The sequence below is a fragment of the Lissotriton helveticus genome, chromosome 4_1 (assembly GCF_964261635.1).
Source record: "Lissotriton helveticus chromosome 4_1, aLisHel1.1, whole genome shotgun sequence".
Classification (NCBI taxonomy): domain Eukaryota; kingdom Metazoa; phylum Chordata; class Amphibia; order Caudata; family Salamandridae; genus Lissotriton; species Lissotriton helveticus.
The window spans coordinates 1,563,079,378-1,563,101,441 of record NC_136063.1 but is presented as its reverse complement, the minus strand read 5'-3'; the positions used below and the strand labels follow the sequence as shown (position 1 = coordinate 1,563,101,441).

The following is a 22,064-nucleotide window of genomic DNA, read 5'->3' as shown; positions in this document are numbered from 1 at the left end:
TGTAGATCGTTGGTTAAACATGCCATTGACATCTGGCAGTCCCTCCGGGACAATAATTGGGACCTTCTTTTTCTCACTGAAACTTGGCTGAATGATACCACTAACCCTACTGTCTCCCTCGCCATCCCAAAAGGCTATAATATTATCTGTTCCAACAGACCTAATGGCAAACAGGGGGGTGGTGTCGCTCCTATTCACAAGTCCAAATGGACGGTCAATATCCCTCTATATGACCAAATAGATTGCATTGAGGGACTGCCTTTCAGTATCAAATTATCCCCTTCTATCTCTTGCTCTGGAGTATTAATCTACCGCCCCCCTCACTCTAGTACGACATATCTACCAGTTCTGGCGGACTATATTGTCCAGACTTGTTCAAGTTACGCTAATTTCACTGCCTTGGGAGACTTTAATCTCCATGTGAATGATGAGTCTTGCCCCCATAGCAATAGTTTTGTCTCAATGCTGGCGGCTTGCAGTTTAGCCCAAAAAGTTGATCTACCCACGCATGAAGCTGGACATATACTGGACTTGATCTGTTCCAACTTGACAAACATCCAGATAGCTAATCCCGTACCAGTCATTTGGTCAGATCATTTTCTCATTCCCTTTGAGATTTACATACCTTATCCAGTCAGGCCCTCACTGATTCCTAAAGCATCAGGAAGAAACTGGAGTCGCATCACCCTAGAATCACTCCAGGAACACCTAAAAAACTTGCAGCCTATCCCTGCCTCTGATCTTAATAGACGCATTGACAACCTGGATGTTTGGATAGGCCAGGCTATGGAGACATTGGCTCCTCTGAAGCCTATTAAAACTTTCAAGGCTGCACCATCTGCTCCTTGGTATTCCGACGAGCTTCGTCAGAAAAAAGCCTCGTGCAAAACCCTCGAACGAACTTGGAGGCAGAAGTATTCTTCGGAAAGCAAAGTCATCTATAAGATGGCCCTCAAGGAATACCGTAGACTGATTGTGGAGCATAAAAGGGACTATCTGGCCTCTAGAATTAACAAAGCCAGTCATAGCTCCCGGGAGATTTTCAGCATTGTTAGATCCTTTTCGGATCCTCACGTGCTGACCCGGAGCCAGCCTGCTACCCAGTCTTTCTGTGACAAATTATCAGAATTTTTTGAGGAAAAAATCGAGAACATATATGCCTCCTTTCCCATTTCTAATGATTCAGAACAGGAGAAAGAGCATATTCCCCAGAATACACGGTCCCCTATCCTCTTAGAATTCGCAGTTATCTCTGAAGCTGACACCATTGCAGAACTACTTAACTGTAAATCCGGATCACCGAATGATCCCTGGCCGGCGAAGCAATACAAGAGATTGGCAGAATTTCTTAACCCCTTTCTCAACCATATTTGGAATGACTCCCTGAGAACGGGTAGGTTTCCGGCCAAATGGAAAGATGCTTCCTTGGTCCCCATCCTGAAAAAGTCCAACTCGGATCCGGACAATCCAAGTAATTACAGGCCAATATCTCTTTTGCCTGCGCCAGCTAAAATCCTGGAAAAATTGGCTCATTTCCAGCTTGCCAATTATATTGAATCCCATGGGCTTTTGCATGACTCTCAGCATGGCTTCCGGTCTGGCCACAGCACGGAGTCAGCCCTAATTGAAATGGCTGACTCGGTGAGATGGACGCTAGACCGTGGGTCGAGGGCGGTGTTAGTGCTGCTGGATCTTTCAGCAGCATTTGACACCGTCTCTCATAAGACTCTGCTGAGGAGGCTTGAGGATCTGGGTATAGGAGGCACTGTGCTGAAATGGATTACTTCCTATCTATCGGACCGCACACAGCAGGTACACACCCCTCCCTTCACTTCCCCCGCCAGACCACTTAAATGGGAAGTTCCTCAGGGCTCCTCTTTGAGCCCGCTCCTGTTTAATGTCTACTTCACTCCCCTGGCTGAAATGATTGCACAAACTGGGATTAAAGTCACTTCCTACGCTGATGACATTCAGCTACTTTTTACCTTTGATGAGCCTTCTGCTTCCGCATTTGACCCTTTAAAATCCTGCCTCAGAGACATTTCTAAGTGGATGGACTCTAATTCCTTAAGACTGAATGCAGAAAAAACGGAGAACCTGTTTTTTAATACACCGTCTCCTCTTGATTCCAGCCTCTGGTGGCCTGGAGACTTGAGTCAAGCCCCAATACCCAAAGACTCTGTAAAGAACCTGGGGGTCCGTTGGGATAACCATCTTACTTTCAACGCCCAGGTCCAATCCGTAGCAGCATCTTGCTTCGCTAAGATTAAAACAGTAAACAGGCTTATCAACTATCTTCCTTCTGACTGCCGTAAGACTGTGGTTCACGCATTGATTACCTCCCACCTCGACTACGCCAATGCGTTGTACCTAGGCGTTTCGGCAGGCTTATGTAAAAAACTCCAGACTGTTCAAAACGCTGCAGCACGTCTGGTGGAGAGAATACCTCCTAGACAACATATCTCTCCTCTTCTTCGTAGATTACACTGGCTACCCATTGCTAAAAGATGTGTATACAAGGCCATGACGCTAGCCTATAGAGCTTCTAAGAGTAAAGGTCCAGCTCATCTGAAAAGCTGCTTACGTCCATACCAAAATACCAGAACTCTGTGCTCCAATTCCCAATTTCTCCTTGAAACTCCTAGATTTAAAAGGACACATGCAGGAGGGAAGACTTTTGAAGTCTGTGCCACTCAGCACTGGAACAAACTCCCGATTGCCCTCCGGGCTTGTCAGACAGAATCCGCATTTCGAAAATCCCTCAAGACCCATCTTTTCTGCCTATAATCCTCCTTCCTTCCCTTTAGCATCCCTGTTACCAGATCCACTAGCGCCGGGACGCCCCGTTGGGGCAGCTGTGCGCTCTATAAATGACACAAAATAAATAAAAATGAATGGCAGCACATGTGCGTTGGGGTCGGCTACATCAGTTGAGTGTTCTTTTCTCTAGCTTACCACCTGGGAGCTACCACCAGCTGATGCACCGAACTGTGCCGAGCTCCGGGTTCCAGCCAGGTACAATCACCCTCCACTATTCTGCCAACAGGGCAGAGAGCTCTGAGAGCGGAAAAGCCTGTGCGAGCCGGGCTCACAGCAGGGGGCGAGCTAGGTCAGGCCTAGGAACCGTGAGACCAGAATCTCGGCTTCCGCTCTCACACAGTATGATCCTGGATAAGTGCCTGTTGTCTCAGACCTGCAAAGATTGTGGGCGCCTAGATGTGATCTGAATTGGGAAGAGCGCTATGCAAGAGAGGCACAAAAGAGACTGAGAAACGCAGACACAGAGAAGGAAACCGATTCGGAAAGCGGCGGCCTAAATGGGGTAGATCTTGAAAGAGTGAGAAATTAACAGCCTCAGTTCATTTTTATTTCTTACTCTCTGATGTGGCAGTTGCTGGTGACACTCACTATCCCAGTAATTCTTATATGTTTAATATGTTAGTTTTTGACATTTATCCTCTGCTCTGTCTGGTGGAGTTGACACTCTTTGTATTTTAGTTTTTAGGTCACTCCTGAGGCAGCACATTCGATACCTGTCGTGAGACTATTATTATCTTATATTGGACTTACAGCTCGCCATTGCTTGTTATATACTGCTTTTGTCCCTGGTGACCCTGCGAGGACTTCCTGGCTCTCATGGTGACTATGCCAGCCCTTTCTGCCTCACTGTGTGACCCTGGTCCCTTCACACTTCCACAAGGCTTGTATCCAGGCACCTTTGCCTGGCCCTCCCATTCACCAACACCCACAATGCTTGTATGTCGGATCTTTTTGCCTCACATGGTGACCCTGCGAGCAGGGACATCTTAAGGGTTTTAGGGGCTTGGACCGAATGTATTTGGAGGCCCCTGTTTGGAATTTAATCCAATTTCAGCTCTTCCATGCCCTATTTGGCAAAGTTACAAACATAGCAGGGGACATTCAACCGTTGCTCCATCTAATATTCGGGGACGGTTACTTGTGTTTCAATATTTTAACACAGCAGCAGCTCACTAATATCACTGTAAATAATCTGTGACCCCCTGCCATTTCTCGTATGTGAGGTCCTGTTTTGATCTAAAGGAAACTTTTTTATGGATGTTGCATGCAACATAAACGCAACATTTCTTTGAAAAATGTCAGTAATAGACTCACTCACATTCGACATTAGTTAAAGGCAAAAAAGTATTTAAAACAAGCTGGTTACGGATGATGCATGGTCATCAGGGCAAGACTCTGCAGAACAAAGCTCGCTCTATCAGGGGACCCCTAAATGACTGGGGCCCTGGCCCAGAGCCCACTTCGCCCATGCATTAAAACGTATCTGCCTGCGAGGCCTCTCTGCCTCACCCGGTGACCCAGGCGTTCACACCTCCACAAGGGCTGTATCAGTCTTCCGTACACACGGCATGTATTCGGCCCCTTCCGCCGATCCCAGCCCTCGTCGTCCACGAGGTCTGTATGTGGTCACCACGTCCACTACCCTTGTGTACCACACCTTTCTGCATTTCCCGTGACTCTTCACCCCACCACAGGGCTTGTATTGCCCCTTTCTGCCCGCTTCGGTGTCTTCAGGGTTGGGCTGGCCTATTGGGTAGTCTGGCGATGGGGGAAGGGCGGCTCTGACAGGACAGTGTATGGGCTGTTTTGGGACTTTTTTTTCTGTTCTGATACAGGCTTCATCTAGGGGTGGGTGTATTTTTTGCTCACATGGAGTATGTAATTATCACAGGAAATGCATATTTTAATGCATGCTACACTAGGAGGCTGGCCACAGGACAAATAGTGACTTTCACCATGCTCTTCATTGTGAGCTAACCATTTTCAACATCTGTTTGCAAGAATAAATGATCTTGTGTACCTTTCCCTCATGAAAGTCCATGAGACTTTATTGCTAGAACCAACAATCATGAGCGAAAGCTATGCAGTAGCATAAGCCTGATGAAAACAGGAAATGATGTGAGTTACAAGTAGCCCAGGAGATGGTATCTATACAAGATTACAATCATATAATACAAATTCAGCATGGTCTAGTTTCATGTCCTCTTATTATTTAGATCTGTTGCTGACCAAATTTAATATGTGGTGCAGAAAGATCAGTGTCAATGCATATTCAGTGCTTGTTTTAAGGTGCGGCTGGTGAGATATCACCCTTCTAGGACGCATAGATCTTTAGGGGGTCATTTTCTATAGAGTTCTAGAATTCACAAAGCCAGATCAGGCTGGGCGGCCTTTCTCTATATGCGCTCCAGGCTATGGAATGCTTTACCTATCATTTACACAGACTGAACAATCGTTGATGAAGTTTAGATGTGGCCTTAAAATCTAGCTCTTTGGTTTAGCGTCCTGTGAGGAGGGTTTTCTCTTTGTTGTGAATTGTAGTGCGTGTTGGGTATTTGCCGTCCTCCTCCGCCTTGCTGGTGTTGGCCATCCATCTCCTGATGAAAGTTCGGCTCAGTTTCACCTCCTGTAGAACAAGCCGTGAATGGAAATAGAAGCAGCCATAAAAACAAGCATTTGCAATGCAATAGGTCTCGCATTACTAAAGTTTGAGCTATTGGTGTTGCATTATTTAGCAATGCCAATAGCTCAAACTTTAAAATCTAGCTCTTTGGTTTAGCGTCCTGTGAGGAGGGTTTTCTCTTTGTTGTGAATTGTAGTGCGTGTTGGGTATTTGCCGTGTGCGTGTTGGGTATTTGCCGTCCTCCTCCGCCTTGCTGGTGTTGGCCATCCATCTCCTGATAAAAGTTCGGCTCAGTTTCACCTCCTGTAGAACAAACCGTGAATGGAAATAGAAGCAGCCATAAAAACAAGCATTTGCAATGCAATAGGTCTCGCATTACTAAAGTTTGAGCTATTGGTGTTGCATTATTTAGCTTTGCCAATAGCTCAAACTTTAATAATGCGAGACCTATTGCATTGTAAATGCTTGTTTGTTTTTATCTGTGTGATGATCTAAATGTGATGAGAATGCCAAAGACGTGGGCCCTGTGTTCGCCATGCCATTGGAATCACACTGCACTTCCCTTAAGAGGCAGAAATAGGCTGGAGCCTGTCTGGTGTTGCTTGGTTCCTGTTCGGAAGGTGGTTCAGGCTGTACTCGCCTGATTTGATTGCAGATTTTCCTCTCTAACGTGTCATAATTAGAAACAAAGGATGGGCTGGAACGTGGCCCAGAGTAATTGTCAAACATTAGGTCAAGCATTCCTCCCATCTTCTTTTTGGGGTTTTTCACTTAAAAATTGTGGCCTAGACTCTTGCTATCATTGGATAAATCGATGTGCTTCAAAGATGATGGCTAACAATGTCTCGTAACGCAACATTAAATTTAGTTAACTTTGGGACTGTTGGTTGTTTTTATTTTTATGTTACGAGGTTAGACTTAACATCATTCTACCAGCAAGGGCAATGTTCTTTTGCAGTAACTATACATACAATACCCTATACCACAAAACTCATAAGCTCTTTTACATAATATGTATTAAAAAAATGCCTTTTTTCATTTGTGGGATTTCGTGGGTTGTTGAAAACCACTGTATTTGATGCAGTTTCGCATTTTACCAGTAGAGGTCTTTTTTAACAGCTTCTCGGATGCTGTAAAACGCCAAGCGAATACGATTTTTTTTCTCAAATAACAGACAGTGGAATGCGAATAGAAAACATGTTTCACATCAGTGTGGCTCGCAATAATTGTTCGCCTGAAAAGCCTACTTTGCGATACATTTCTGACTTCTTCATGTTGAAAGCTGTTTTATTCAGTTATTTGGTCAAACCCTATTGACACAAAAAGTCAATTTGGTAGCATAGTAACAAAACATTGTTACACAGTGCATATGACTGTGCAGATTTTATATGGTCCAATGGTTATGGTACAGACGGTCTCGCCATCAGGGGATTTTCCAGGGTCAAGATTAGGTTTGTCCTCTTACCCAATCGTATATAATCAACAACAATAAACGTTCCATATTGTCCCTTTGTTTGATGACGTCTGGTAGCGTTGAAAAATATAATGCAATGGGATTCACTGGTTAGCTGCTAAATAAATTGAGTCTTCATGTTTATTCTGATGCCATGCAGTGTCATTACAAAGGCAAACAATTGTAATATCTATGCAGATTATACAACAATTTTCCACTAAGGTAATCATTTGATACGATAAATGAGAACATTTAAGTTAACCAAAGAGTTAGTCAATCTTCCTTCTACACTACTATACATCCAGAATAATTAACTGCTGTGTTTACAAATTTAAACAATGAAATATTTTGAAGAAAGAGGAAGAACCTGCTTCATGCAGTTTTTGGGCACTCAGCGAGGAGTCAATCAATAACTCTTTGGATTAGGTACATGCATTAAACAATCAAGCAATGATTAGCTCTGGACTACTGTAAGTGCTTAACAAAGTAAGAATTAATCATTAATCAAATATATAGTATTTCAATATTCGTAGTCAAGTTTAAAAATCTTTATTTCGGCCACCAGGGCAATAAAAGTGCAAGTACAGTTAAAAAGAAGTACATACATATATAAAAAGATACCTAAAACAAATTGATATCTCAGTAAGTGATGCACTCAGGCATCTTAATTTATCAGCTAAAACTCATGATTAAAACAGTACAAGAACATGCAAATACATACAGAATACAGCCCAGAAGAAAAAGCCAAAAATGCACTGCATATGGTGCAGGTATATAGCAAAAAGACCCATTTCTCTAGTAAGAAGGGGAACCTTCCTCCTGAGTATCCACATAGTGCCCAAAAACTTAGCAACTGAGATGGCATACAGTGGACGGCAATCCGTTCTGAGGATGAGAAGGGCATTAGAGTTCCTACGCATGCCTAGCTGCCTACAAATAGGTTCTATTTTCCGACTGATAAATTAAGTTGTGGTGTGTGCCAGATAACTAGTTATTATTATTATTATCTGCTTTCCTTTAAAAGAAAATCGACCCCTACAATTGTGACCCACTTTTAACTAAAAAAGTCTCTAAATATGTATATCACATACCACCATCGCGTTTTCTGTCTGTCCACCTCTGCTTATTTGCCTGTCTGCTGTAAATACATTTATAGTTATGCCACCGTAAAGGTCTCACCAATCTCCAACATGCTTTAAATCAATTTTAAGGACCAAGTTGCCAGTTTCATGGAAATCAGATCTTGAGAAACAGGTAGTGGAATCAGCGTAAGCCTAAACATACATATACATAAGGGTGCCTAAAATGAGGCCTCACTAGATATACAGGAATACTAAAAACAATAAGGCTAGAAATTCTCTGCTAAAAAGCCCTGATTTGGCCATAAGTTATTTTCTAAATCAGTCATTGACTTTCATGTACCCTTAGAATTCATACATGACTGGGAGTGTATGTTTGACTGATGTTATTACTTCACATGGGAAGGCTAATGATTTGTTTTCACGTGTTCTGTTATAGTTCACTAATGGGTGTATTTGAACTTATTTTAGAAGAGCATCGGTGGCTACCAAGGCAGTCATGATGAAGTGGACTCGAGCATCTTCTCTCCGACTAAGAATGGCAATGATTCAGTACCACCCACTCCGGCTTTTCCTGTGTCGCCTCAGACCCCGTATGGTAAGAAGAAGAAAATCTGCATTCAAATTCATCTACTGTATGTAAATGTTGATGTACTGATTCAATCAACTTAACTTGGTGGCTTCTTTCTTTCTCTCAGTGAAAAACCCAGCTAGTTTCTCCCAGATGACTCCATTGGGGCAGCCGCTGTTTAATTCTCCTCAGATGTACCAAACAGGCCATGGTAGGAGCATAATTCTTGCGCATTTCACAATCATTGATCTCTGTGTTATCAATAGTTAGTAGGTTTCATGGTGAGAGATAGTAATTATCACTAGGCTGCTCAGCCTTAGCTCATTAGTTTTTTCACCATGAGCCATCCATTCTGTGTCCTGTAAACCCGCATCTTTTTGTTCCTTTTCATTTGAGTAAAACTATCATTTATATGTCACTTCCCACCATGTTTGCCATGCATTCCAGAAGTACTATGCTTTTTCTGTTTTTCTTATGTCCTAGCCAGTGACTGATTCAAAAACTTCACCAATCATATTTGCCGATTCTTTGAATATTATTAAGTAGTAAAACAGAACTGGTATGAAGAAAACGTTCTTTTTTCCTGATGAAGTATACCTAAAATAACCCCTTGTGCACACAATTAAGTGAAATTGCTTAGTGGAATTTGGTGGAGAGTGTAGTACTGTAAAGTGCCTTGGAAATGCTTGCTAAATCCTGGATAATGCGATGCGCTCTGTTTGAAATTATGTGAATAAAGCCTTTGTTCATACAAATGAATGCAGGTTGAGACATAAGTGTTCAGCATGTTTTGTGGTGTAGTCCTGTTTAGTTGTATAGACCCTCCGTTGTATTGTGAGAACACAACATTATGTTTAAGGCTCCCTGTTTTTTGTTTATACAGATTTTTAAAGGATAAATACAAACGGAAAACCTACATTTTCTTGTCTGTGTTAATTCTTAAATGTGGATAAAAACGGAAATTGGTTTGCTCTTTGACTAATTCTAAATACTGCTTGCCATGACTGCCAGGCAATAGACGAGTGGTTTGATAGATAAGTAGGTTAAAAAAAAGGATTTTTAGTAAAGAGGCTTTAACAGCAGTGGATAAGCACAAGGTTGATACTGAAATTTGCAGATTTTCATATACGTGCACTGATTTATTATAAATGAGTGTTCACAGCACTGAAACATGGCAGATGTTGATTCATGAGTGCATAGTTATTGGTTAAATAATTGTGGAAATATACTAATTTCAGCTCAATTTTTCCACAGAATCCAAAATAAATGTGGATAAATACAGATAAAATTAGTTAAAAATAAATATGGATAAATACAGATGGAAATGGCAAAAAAAAACATAAAACCGGGGACCCTAATTATGTTCCATATTATTTAATTGCATTGGATATTTCTGACATAGGTTTTGTCTGGGGAGGTGGATAATATGATTTGGGTTGTATAGAAGTTCAATGGAGGAAGGGCAGTGTCGGATAAGGAAAGTCTTCCCACGCAGACCAGATGATTCCAGGGACAACTACTTTATTTTCTTATGGAATGTGTTCCCACCTGCAGAACAATGTGTCATTTATTAGTTTGCAAAGCAAAACCAAAGGGGATGATTGACGGAGTGTTGAACATTGCAAACACTCACCCCCAGTCAACTGTTCTGGGTTTAATCCATCATCATTCTTTAGCTCACTCCACTACCCCAGGTCAGACATGGCCATATGCAAATCAGTCTGACCCTGTGCCTCATGGGAACAGTCCAGCCCGAACTGCCAAGCCATGTCTTCCCTGGACCGGAAACAAGCATCCTGGGACCAGTTTCTTGCTAATCAGCCGTCATCAGCCAGGCTAGCTTGAATAAAGTGGCAAAGTGAGCAAGGGACCCAGGGTCCTAGGATGCTTGTTTCCAGTCCAGGGAGGACCTGGCCTGGCAGTTCGGGATGGACTGTTACCATTGGGCGCAGGGTCAAGACTGATTTGCATATGGCTGGGTCCAAACTGGAATGGCATGGTGAGCAAAAAAACGATGGATTTAGACCCACATTTCTGTACTGGGCTGAATGTATGACATTGTTCTGTATTCTGTCCATCAATTGTTCTTTTGCATTTATTAGTTTACGACATATCAGTATGAAATTGTATGTATGGTGAAAAGGTCTTCATTTATTTTCTCACTTCCTCCTAGGCCTATCGAAATTAGCTCCCAATGCTGTTACACACGCTGAGCAAGCTTTTGATTTCTTGTGCTAAAAATATTCCGTTATTATATTAGCGTCTCTCTATCCCAAAAGGGGCCCCTATATGTGCTATGCGAAAATTGTCCAATCTAAGAAATTTTTCTTCTCGTTAGACATGTTCTTGAAACTGTACAGTATTAAATAGACTTAAGTACCACAGTTTAACCACTGAAGATGTTTCCACTGTTGTAAAATACCAGAGTTAGTCCATTAAAATGCATCTCAACCTTTGTAGAATTGATTTTCTTTAGAATATATGAAAAAGAGTTAACAAGGAAAACTAAAACAATGTAGTTCACTCAAATTCACCAGAGGCTTAATTCGCTAGAGGATTTTCCGTGCGTGCTCTGTCTGCAAATTTCTCATCATTAGTTGAGTTTGAAGCTTTGTGACTCGTGCATGGTGGTTTTCCCATGAAATCACTTAGTGTGCTCGCTAAAAATGTGTTTGTGTCAACCAGCAAAGAATTCTAAAGGCAAGTTCATATATTTGTCATACCGCAGTCAATCCAGCCTTTCTTTTCATCCTGGTGAAAATCTGTTTACAGTTTTCAGATCTGGCATAGTGCCCTTGTTGGAAAGGTGTTAGGTCAAAATTGAGGTTTTTGCAGAATTAGAGCGGAATATTGTACATTTAGCCCGGTCTTCAAACATACCACCCTGTAAATGCCTGCCACTTGTTTCAAGCTAGTCCTGATGTGTACTGCCTTCCTGGTTTGCTCCAAGGCTCCAATTCACAAAATATTGTGTGCACCTGAGTGGCATTTAAGCACATAGGAAAATTAATTAACATTAATAAATGTCTTCACTTGGTTCACTGAATTTAGATTATTAGGGCATTATTAGCAGAAAATGCACATACGGTTAATGATCAAGGAAATTGGCAGAAAAAGAGTTTTATACTGGGGAGACCATGCAAAGCTTTAGAAATTCTCATAATGTAGGAACTTTCTGGCTTCCACAAAACATTAGCAAAATATAAATGAAACACTCATACATTTATACAAACATCCAAAACAATATTGAATGCAAATGAAGGGGTTTCACTACATGAAAGGACATGCTCCCAGTAGTGCAAAAATAGATTGGAAATCAGACTTTTCAATGACCCTAAACTTGGTGGATTTTCGTTTAGTGGAAAATGTTAGTTTTTGTGGCAAATGTTATTGTAGAAAGGAGACTTATGCCTTGAAAACGACAAAGATTGTGGTTGTCCAGGTCCGCCCTGTTTTACTTTCATGAATACTCAGAAAAGTGAGAATGCATGACTGGTTTAGGCATATTTCTATTATCTTAAATTTCAGAATGTGTTTGTAAATCCTGCCCAAATAGTCAAGTAAACAAAAACAAATATACTACAAATAACATGTCACATAATTTATCCTTTCTCAAAGGTTGGTAACCTTTGCACACCGGAAACTAAACTAATTCATGGTAGTGTTGAATGGAATTAATAAATTGAGAGGCAATTAACAAAAACAAAACATTTCAAAAAGGTAATACAATGAAAACTGGTTGGAAAAGAATGAAACAATTGTGACAGGTGTTGGAAACATTTAAAAACAATTGATAAAAAAAGTGTGTGCAATGATGATTGGCGTATTCAGAGCAATCTAGAGAGATAACAAGTTTGAAGTGCGAACAGGATTTGAGAATTACAGTGGGTAAATCTGTAACACCTGTATACTCTTATAACTTCAAATAATAAAATAATGACCCTGCAGCAAATGTATGAAGCGACTGGAGTTCAGAAGCCCAATGCTGAGAGGAAGAAAGTGGAGAAATTAAAAGATAAGGTCTGTGACTGAACTGAGGTTTCAATTAAATAGCCTAAATCAGTAGAGTGTACATGGAAGGGCGAGGCTAGCTCATTGGAATTAATACTAGTCTTTATAAATGAAATTTTCTTTAGTGATCAAATAAATGTCCTGATAAACTTAGATTATGCACTTTCCTTAAAAACAGGTAATGTTTTGGTATGATATTAACCATTAGACCCGTGTAAAACTTTAGCTATTGTGAGGGAAATTGAATGATCCAGCTAATGCAATGGTGGCCTACAGTTCCAGTTATCACTAACTTCCTGGACGTGTATTTGATAACATTCCCTGGGGAAAGGTTTCTGTCATTGGGAAAGGAGGAATACAATATTAGCTTAAGGGATCACAGAAGCAAACTGCAAATAGTCCATATATGTAGGGTAAGAAACGGCATAGTTTTTCATATTATTGGATAGTTATGTTAAATGGAGCATTCAAGACAAATTCACCATCTTCTCACTCCTTTAGATCCTATGTTGGGTCCTCATTAGTTTATTGTGCATTCATGCATGCAAGTACATGACAATTAATTAGTAGATCTAAAAACTAAGAAACCTTGCACACAGATAGTGTACTATTTCTTAAAAGACCAGTCTGAGGAAGATATTGTACAAACATTGGGGAGAAGGCTAGATAGGTTTAGAATGGTTAATATGGCGACATTGAAACTGAAATCCCTGTTTACTAACAATATATGAGATAATCTACTCAATGAAATGACAGAGTATACTAACATATTGCAGTTATTGTATCATTTATTCAGGTGTATTGTACAGAGTTTGAAAGTAAACAATATAAAAAGACAGAATTCAATGATTAGTAAAGTGATCTTTGTATGATTTCCTGTAAAAACTGTTTCCCACAGACATCTGATTTCTACATTTGTATTTTGAGATTGTTAGACAAGAGAGGCGGAAATAGTTGATTTTCTTTCTTTTCAATTAAAAATATAATTCAAGACTTATCAGTCCATTTTCAGATTTGTTTTAAAACATATATTGGAAAGTAAGTATTACGTCGTACTGCTAGTTGCCATTCATCTCAATATCACAAATGACAAACTGCTCACAAGTGCACTGGAGAAATTTCAGTCAGTTGGGGATCGACTGCAGTGAACTAAAGGTGCTCTGCTGTGAAGTCTTTTCGTGAAGATTTGAAAAGTTGATGATGCCTTTTGAGGTATTGCTATTAAGATTTGTGGTAGGGGATTGGGGCACTTCATGATTTCTAGGTGCATAAACATTTGGTGGCAGTTTTAAGTTTTTTAAGAGAATTTCATGAAAATGTGGTGACATTTGATGCTAAAAATGTGTATCCTCACCACCAAGTTGTCATCCTTGACTATTGCGGCAGTGGAAAAGCCTATACCATTGTCCTGAATGGATGAACGCATTGGTGGAAAAAAACAATGTGTATGTGTGGCTGGTGCAATTATTACTGTGAACCATTAGTTGATGCCTTCATAAAAATCACAATAAGGAGATGCCCAAAAAGTATAAAACCTTAAACAATTACAAGCAAACGTTTCCAATCCAAGCAATACATGGCAGATTCCAGTGTGTAAATGTAAAACTATTAACGCTACAAATATAGGTAACTACTTTCACACTACAGGTTGATTGGCTCCTGACATTTATTGTGTCACAGACTCCGGTAATACTACAGCTTCCATTATTAGTGCCGGAAGGTTCGGCTCTGGGATGATCAGTTTAGGCAAAATTGTGAAGGGGTTGTGGAAGTTTTCAGCCTTTCCAGGGAAACTTTGGGATCCAGCACCAAAGGTCCGTTTCCGTTTCCTCCATTTGCTGTTGATCTGAATACTACTGGCCTCAATTCATCGCCCAACGGGGTGGCAGTGAGCAGTGTGTCTGTGCTGCCAATCTGACTACAGCACTCATCTCATAAGCCATTAAACTTCTCTTGCCTCTTTCACTTCTGCCAGGAGATGTTACGTCCTGTTACTGCATTGCCCTCTGCAACAAATTTTCTCTCTTCCCCACTAAATATTTCTTTCTGCCAGCCTGGTAAGTGGAACTAAATCTGCTTTCTGGAATGAGCACTCCTACTGTGGAGCTGCCTGCTCTTCCATCAGGTCTCCAATGGCACTTCTCTGTTCTACCAGAAACATTAGCCACGCCTGTCATCAACCTCCAGTTCTGTAGCTCTCTCATTACAGTAATTACACCTGCCAGTGTCAGATCTCAGACAGAGTAAACTAAGAGCTCTTCCACTGTGCATTTTTCTAGGGTGCCTACCCCCTCTTTGCTGCAGGATTTCCATTGCGTGATCCTTCCTGCCTCGTGCTGCTATGCACATCATGGTCATCACCACATACCTTACTAAGCCAAAATTCATAGGTTTTCTAAAAAATGATGCATGTAAGCGTGTTACATGAAATGCTCATGCATGGTCTTCGCATAAGAAAGCTCACTGTATATTCCATATTGTTTTAAAAGTAAAATGGTTAGCGTTGCTAGTGCAGGACGCAGCCACAACACACAACTTGTTTAGTTTCCACTAGACAGTTAGTGCTCAAACCATTCTCATGAGTTAAAATTATACGAAAAACATAAGAAAACAAAAATGTGTGATCTACCTGAAACTCAATATGTGAGGTTTGCACAAGATTACAAAGACAAGAAAATTACCTGCAACTTAGGTCAAATTGAAATTAGTGTGGGCCTGCTGGATAACTAGGGGGCGGAGCAGGTGCTGGAAGTGCCATTAGTAAACAGTAAATTATTAAAATCCAGTGGCCCTGCATGCTTGTTTCCCTAATTCCCTGAGCATGTGAACTCTTGGCAATTCTTGCAGGCTAGTCTCATTTTATTTTGGGGTAGACGAAAATTTTCACTTGCGTACTCCATGTAATTTTTGTAAAAATGATGCGTATTATGTGAAATACATTCTGCCAGTCTTTGTGAAAAGTTACTAAAGGGCTTACCTTCTCTATAAAAATCACGAAAAAACAACAGAAGGAGTCTGGTTGGAGCAAAAAGTCCTGTGGCACACATCAGTTTCACAATTTCGGTGATACCATTTTACCAATATCCCATAGGGAAAATTAAGCAAAAAAGTTTAACAAGAGGAAAAAAAAATGACATGAAATACCCAAGAACCAACAGCCAGCATTTATGCAAGATTTTGCTTGTGCAAAAAACATTTCACCTGGACCTAATTTTACCCTGCCGTTAAGTTTTGAAGAGTGTATTTCCGATGTCAGTTTATACAGGTATTAAGACGATCTGTCCTTGGGTGTGAAATCTCACAGAGGAATATAGATTTTAGTTGTGGAAAACCTGTGAAGACAACTGTCCACTCATGTATTTACAGTCCTGTTCCCTGCAGAGAAATGACCTTGCCTATGGACACACTTCACCCTTTTCCATACACACCCCTCCCTCCCATTCCTTCTGCTTGTAAGCAAGCTTATTGGTGAGAGAGCTGCCTTCAGCAGTTTCCTGTGTAGTTCAGAAGGCGGTGAACAGAGGCTCATTATGTAGCCCTTTCATGAAGAGATAAAGACCCCTTTGTCTATGAAGTCCCAGTACTAATTGCGCCTTCTTTGTTTCATTCATTCTTCAGGTAGTAAACTTTTGAGGCTGAAACTGTGCTGCAGGAACAGCCAAGGGACCCTGGGAGCAGACACTGTGTGCTCCGAAGCCCAGCTCACGTATACTAATTGCTTTTTCTGATGCTATGGCGGAAAGCAAAAGAAACTGTGCAAATCTCTCTCTGACACAGTCTTCGTTGAGGCGTATTTACAGTTCACCCCAGTGCATGTGCTTTTAACAATACTAATTTTGTTCTACATGTCCATTGCAGTTCTTGGCCAATAGTAAACTTCTTAAATTAGCATTTTGTTCTCTGCAGGCACTAAGTTTAGTCCCCATAACTGCAGCAGCCATGTCATTGTTTAACATAATCTGCTTTTGTAGTATGGTAGTTGGTAAAGAGCATCAATGCCTCAACTGTATTCTGTAGTCCTCTACATGTCATCTGCAGTCCTCGATTTATTAGCAAAGAAAAGCGCAAGAAGCCCGGTTGTAGGTGCTTGGCCATACCAAGGCATTTATCATTCAGTGCTGGTGTCTGCACAGCAGAGACAGAGAAAGCTGTTCACCTTTTTTTCCAACACGCTAGTTGCACAGTGATACATAGTGGTAAACAAGTTAAGGAGTCTTCGATGCTCTGTGCCGAGCAAACTAAATATCCCCTCAAAATTGAAGCGCACGGCCTGGTTATCAGGGTTCATTGTGATGCTCACACTTTCTTTGCTTGAATAGTTCCAACACTACTGAAGCATTTACTACTTACCTCAGAGGTAAGTTGGAAAATCACAACTTCACTCTGTTCTTTGAACTGCTAATTAAATCAAAGCCTTCTGTATTAAATTCACATCTCCCAAAATGTCCTACTTTAAATCGGTTGACCGAGGGGAATCTCTATCACTGCTGAAATCAGTTTTGAATGGCTGCGATCTGGTCTTGGTGAAAATATGTTTCCAAGTGTATGTCTATGCCATATCAACTCGCTTCAACCATGTTGAACGTCATAAATCAGATTCTTGCTTATGGACGGCTGGTGGTTGAGCTTTACCCTGTCCCTATCGGGGACTTGCGGTTCTAAAAGTTAACGTGCTATTGAGACTTTTCTATAACCTATAAAAGAACCCACCCTCCACTCATAGAATTGATTCTACTTGACAAGACATTTTCCAAATTCTCCACGGAGGGTAAGAAGCATATAGTCAGAGTAGTATTCTTGTTAGCTAAAAGGGGAGGGGTGGCATATGATTAAAGATCACACGTGACAGCGTAGCTAAAATGCTTTTTGTCAAAAGGTCAAGGGAGAGATCATTAGGGTCTTAATCCTAAGGGCTGGTGGGAGACAGCACTCTATTCATGCTTCCTTTGTTCCAAGGTTGTTACGGGTCAACTTGTCTTGCCTTTTTAACACTTTGAGATCATCATAACCCTCTTGGAGGGAGGGTTCTCCCATGAATCACAGTAGTTATCATCCTCCTCTGTGGATAAGTGCTTTGACAAATAAAAGGAAAAGTGTCACGGTGAATTTGTAAGTTTATAATCCCCTTTCAGGAGCTATAGAAAGCCTACTGACTACATGCTTCAACTCTTTTGTACAAGCACAACTTGTTCACTGTGCTGCAAGCTACCCCCTTCATTTCTCCATGATTTTTATCCCCCTACTAATGTAGCAGCAGACACTCTTAGATATTCCACTCTATCTCGACTGGTACCTGTCCAACCAGCTAAATAGCTCCTCTCTTTCGACAAGCTGGGCAGAATAACTAATGACACCTATACGTAAAGGGAATTGGGTTAAGGTGTGGAACACGCAGAACAAGGTTGTGTTTTGACTTTGATTCAGAGACATCCAAAATAAGACGAACTGTTGAGTGCCTCTGTTGCTTTAGGTAGCAGATTTACAAGATAATTGCAAGTTTGAACGGGCATGTTCACGGAAAGGGCAAGCCACATTGGGTCATGTCTTTTAAATTTGCCCCAAGATACGGCCCATATATCTGCAGGTCGTCGAATCCCCTAAAAAGTGTACTCAAATTAGACATATCACAGTTTCTGATGATGGCTTTTATTGATATGAATAATGACATTCTCCAGATCAATCACTCATTGAATAAGATTGTGGTGCATAACTGTTTTGCAATGTGCAGGTTGATCTTTGTAGTCTAGAATAAGAAAACTCCACCAACATGGGATATGTAGCTCACACTCCCAAGTCTCCAGAACTGTTTGCGTATATATCCCAGCTGAACTAAACAGACTATCTCGTCATTTTGGTGGCATATTAGGAAGAGCTGATGACGTCGTCCATATAGTCACCTTTCCTCCATAGGACCCGGACCCCCCAGCATGTCCCCGCCCCAGTCCCACCAACCCTAAACCCACAATTCTATCACAGACAGATTTGCGTGGGTTTCAAACGGCCATGTTTAATATTCACACTTCATAAACATGACAAGGAAGTAACATTGAATAATTAGCAAAAAACACCAAACACTTTAATAATTGACATTCAAGATTGTCACAACCCCCAGCACTAAGGGGGGAGCATCGTGCGCAAGGTGCAACCCAGCTGCACCCTAGAGTGATGGGCCCCGCCTCCGATCCTTGTCTGCCATTCCGGGGCCCACCCCCCCCCCCTCGACCACCAGGCTGCCCAGGAACCCAGGAGGCTCGAAACCTGTCGCCCTGGCCTCCCCAGCCAGTGGTCACCTTTTCCCAGCGGAGAGCTTACCGTCTCCCCCCCTCAGTGCTGGCCTAGGGAGTACGCAGAGCGGACTCCCATCCCTCCTGTGAGTAAATGGAGTAAATGTCAATGTTCGCAGGTCTCTTTACCGCAGCTCCCCCTCCAACCACTGCTCATCGGGACGGGTGGGCGGGAGTTAAAAACTGTAGACTTAGACTAGGGAGAGGAGAGGGGGAGCAGGTCGCGGGCGAGCACAGCTGATCCGGTAGGAAGAAGGGGGACAAAGAGACCGAGGTCACCGCCATCTGACCCTAAATAGGCCTCGGTCTCCGCCCCCTCCCCTCCACCGGATGTGCGTCACAGCCCGACCCGGAAGTAGTTGAGGCGGCCGAAGGCCTCTCGGCGCTCCGCCCGCCCCAAGACCATAGAGACAAGATCATAGAGGGAAGGGGTGGGAACCGGGGGGGCCGGGCCCTAGGAGCGCGCTCTTTTACTGTCGCCCTAGCCTCCCCAGCCGGTGGTCACCTTTTCCCAGCGGAGAGCTTACCGTCTCCCCCCCTCAGTGCTGGCCTAGGGAGTACGCAGGGCAAACTCCCATCCCTCCTGTGAGTAAATGGAGTAAATGTCAATGTTCGCAGGTCTCTTTACCGCCACAAGGGTGACCAAGGCCCTCGGGTCTGTCACCCTCCCCACCTGCGTTCTGTACAAAAGACCATAGTCCCTTGATCCAGGCGTCCGTGCCCAAGTCCGACAAATGTACTCCATCTTGATGGTACATTCCTTCTCCTGAAATCATCCTGTGTGGGATCAGACACAAGCTGCCCTTCTCTGAGCACAACTTGGCCAATTCCCCGTTAAGCCGCCTAACTGACACGTTCAGAGATCTAGCCCGCACTCCGGGGCCCCAGGTCCTGCGGGGGATCATGCACGACCAGGCAATTCTGGCCGAAGGAAAAATCCGGCCCAACCATGCGAACTCTGTCAGCAACGCTTCCTTGACCGCCAGGCGTCCCCTGTCGACCATGTCGTTTCCTCCCAGGTGGATGATGATCAGATCCGGAGTCCTCTGCCCTTCCTGATCCCTTATCTCCTCCACGAGCCGCCGCAGGTGCCGAATCCGAAAGCCCCCAACGCCCCGCCACAGGAATTCCGTCCCGCTCAAGCCCGCCGGCTTCACGACTCGCCGCTGCTGCAACCGCACCGTGGCGCGCCGCACAAACGAGTGCCCCAGTACCCACACCACCTTTGCGGGCATCTTACTGAATAGGATAGAAATGGAAAAGTTAACACCGGTATTTTGCACATTATCACCTTTCAGTCACAATAATTCAGTCCTGATGTATCTCCTGAAACAATTGGACGACCAACGACCGACCCTTTTCACCGTGTTGGTCGGCAGGCCTGCCCCGGCCGCTAAGGTGGCGGTCACTATCCGGAAAGAGTGTGAGGAGTACCCCGAGCCCCCTAAACCTAACTCCGCTAAGGCCAGGCCCAAGACCGCCCTAAATTGATATTGTGAAAGACAATGGCCCGGTTCATGTATGAACAAGGCTGGCCCCCCCATAGCTGGGCGCAGTGCTAAATATGCCCGCAACTGGGAAACTGGACAGGTGACGGTGTCAGGTGAGGGGCTCAACTGAATGGAGACTCCCTTCCCCCCCCCCTGATCAGTTTTGGACCTTCTCAAAGTCACCTCCAGGCCCCCCGGGGATAATGCGGTGTCGCTGAACTGCAGACCCTTCCCTTGATCAGATCTAGAGGACCCCACGAGTTCGCCCAGCCTGAAGGCTCCATAAAATGCCAATGTGAAGGCGGATACAAATAGCGTGCATTCAAAGTGTGAACCACAGACCCTGGGGAGGGCACCTAAGATGTTGGTTAAGGTTGCTATATCCAGAGGCCTCCGGCAATCCTGCCTGGGCCCCTCCAGCCTAGCCCAGCCCGTCAAGGCCTTCTTCACTACAAAGGAGGAACATGGGTCAGGCTCCCCTGCCAGCCAGGCAAAGAACCCTATTGCCGAAACATGTGCCCTAGCATAAGACACCGCCCTGCCCTGATCCCTTAGGAGTTGGAGGAAACCATATATTGCCTCCTGTGAAAACAATCTGGGGATACCTGCCCCTTGAACAAACAACCTGTAGGCATTGAAATGCAACTGATATGCTCTCCTTGTGCTGTCACTCAGTGAGGCACCTACCAGCCCCGCTAGCGCGGGGCTCCAATCGTCCACAGTGATGAAGGGAACCCTGTCATCCTCTCCTCCGCTTGCGGGTGGAATCTCCGGAAGTCCTGTAACTTGGAACGAGACAAAGCATCAGCAGCATGATTGTCCACCCCAGAAATGTGCGCAGCCTTAAAGGTTAAATTCAGTCTCAAACATTCTAAAACCAGGTGTTTCAACAATCTCAAAACATGCCCACACGAGGCCCCTTGCCTGTTGATGGCTTCCACCACTGCCATGTTGTCAGACCAAAAAACCACTGACTTGTCCCTGAATCGGTCGGCCCAAATGGCTACAGCTACCACTATTGGAAAGAGCTCCAGGAAGGCTATGTTTTTTGTCGGGCCCACCTCGTGCCACTCTGGTGGCCATTGTGCACCACACCAGGATGGGCCCAGAATGGCCCCAAATCCACAGCTGCCCGCTGAATCAGTAAACAAGCCTAGGTCAGCGCTAGACACCTGTGGGGCAGGCCACACTACCTTCCCATTGTAGTCCTTGAGAAAACTACGCCAGACCTTGAGGTCTTCCCTGACTTCAGCCCTCAGGCGGACGCGGTGGTGCTTGTGAGATAACCCACCCATTGCTCTAGCAATAGACCTAGAGAAGGGACGCCCCATGGGAATGATCCTTAGTGCAAAATTGAGCTGGCCCACTAGTACCTGCAACTGATGTTAAGTCACTTTGGGTCCCGCTAAAGCCGCCTCAATGGCCTCTGAGAACGCTTGAACTTTGTCCATTGGGAGCATGCACACCCCTGCCACTGTATCAATCTCAATGCCCAAGAAGGTCATGCAGGTGTCTGGACCCACCGTCTTACCCTGTGCTAGGGGCACCCTGAACTCCTGAAACAATGCCACAAGCTTCCCCAACGCCCAGGCGCAAGCCTCTGAGGCTGCCGGCCCCATAACCATGAAGTCGTCCAAGTAGTGTACCACCTCCTTATAACCAGTCCTCAGTGAAAAAACCCATTGCAGCATGGAGCTGAAAGTCTCAAAGTATTTGCACGAAACTGCACAGCC

General features: G+C 43.5%; 1 protein-coding gene across 6 annotated transcripts in view; it reads left to right on the top strand.

Annotated features, from left to right (window-relative positions):
- TNS3 (tensin 3) overlaps positions 1 to 22,064 on the top strand; it is an 851,445-nt gene that overhangs the window by 723,591 nt on the left and 105,790 nt on the right. For all 6 annotated transcript variants that reach the window (XM_078688177.1, XM_078688176.1, XM_078688179.1 and 3 more), the window contains 2 exons: positions 8,447 to 8,573; positions 8,674 to 8,757. In XM_078688177.1, the coding sequence (XP_078544303.1) occupies positions 8,447 to 8,573; positions 8,674 to 8,757 (211 nt within the window). The remainder of the gene's footprint in view (positions 1 to 8,446; positions 8,574 to 8,673; positions 8,758 to 22,064) is intronic.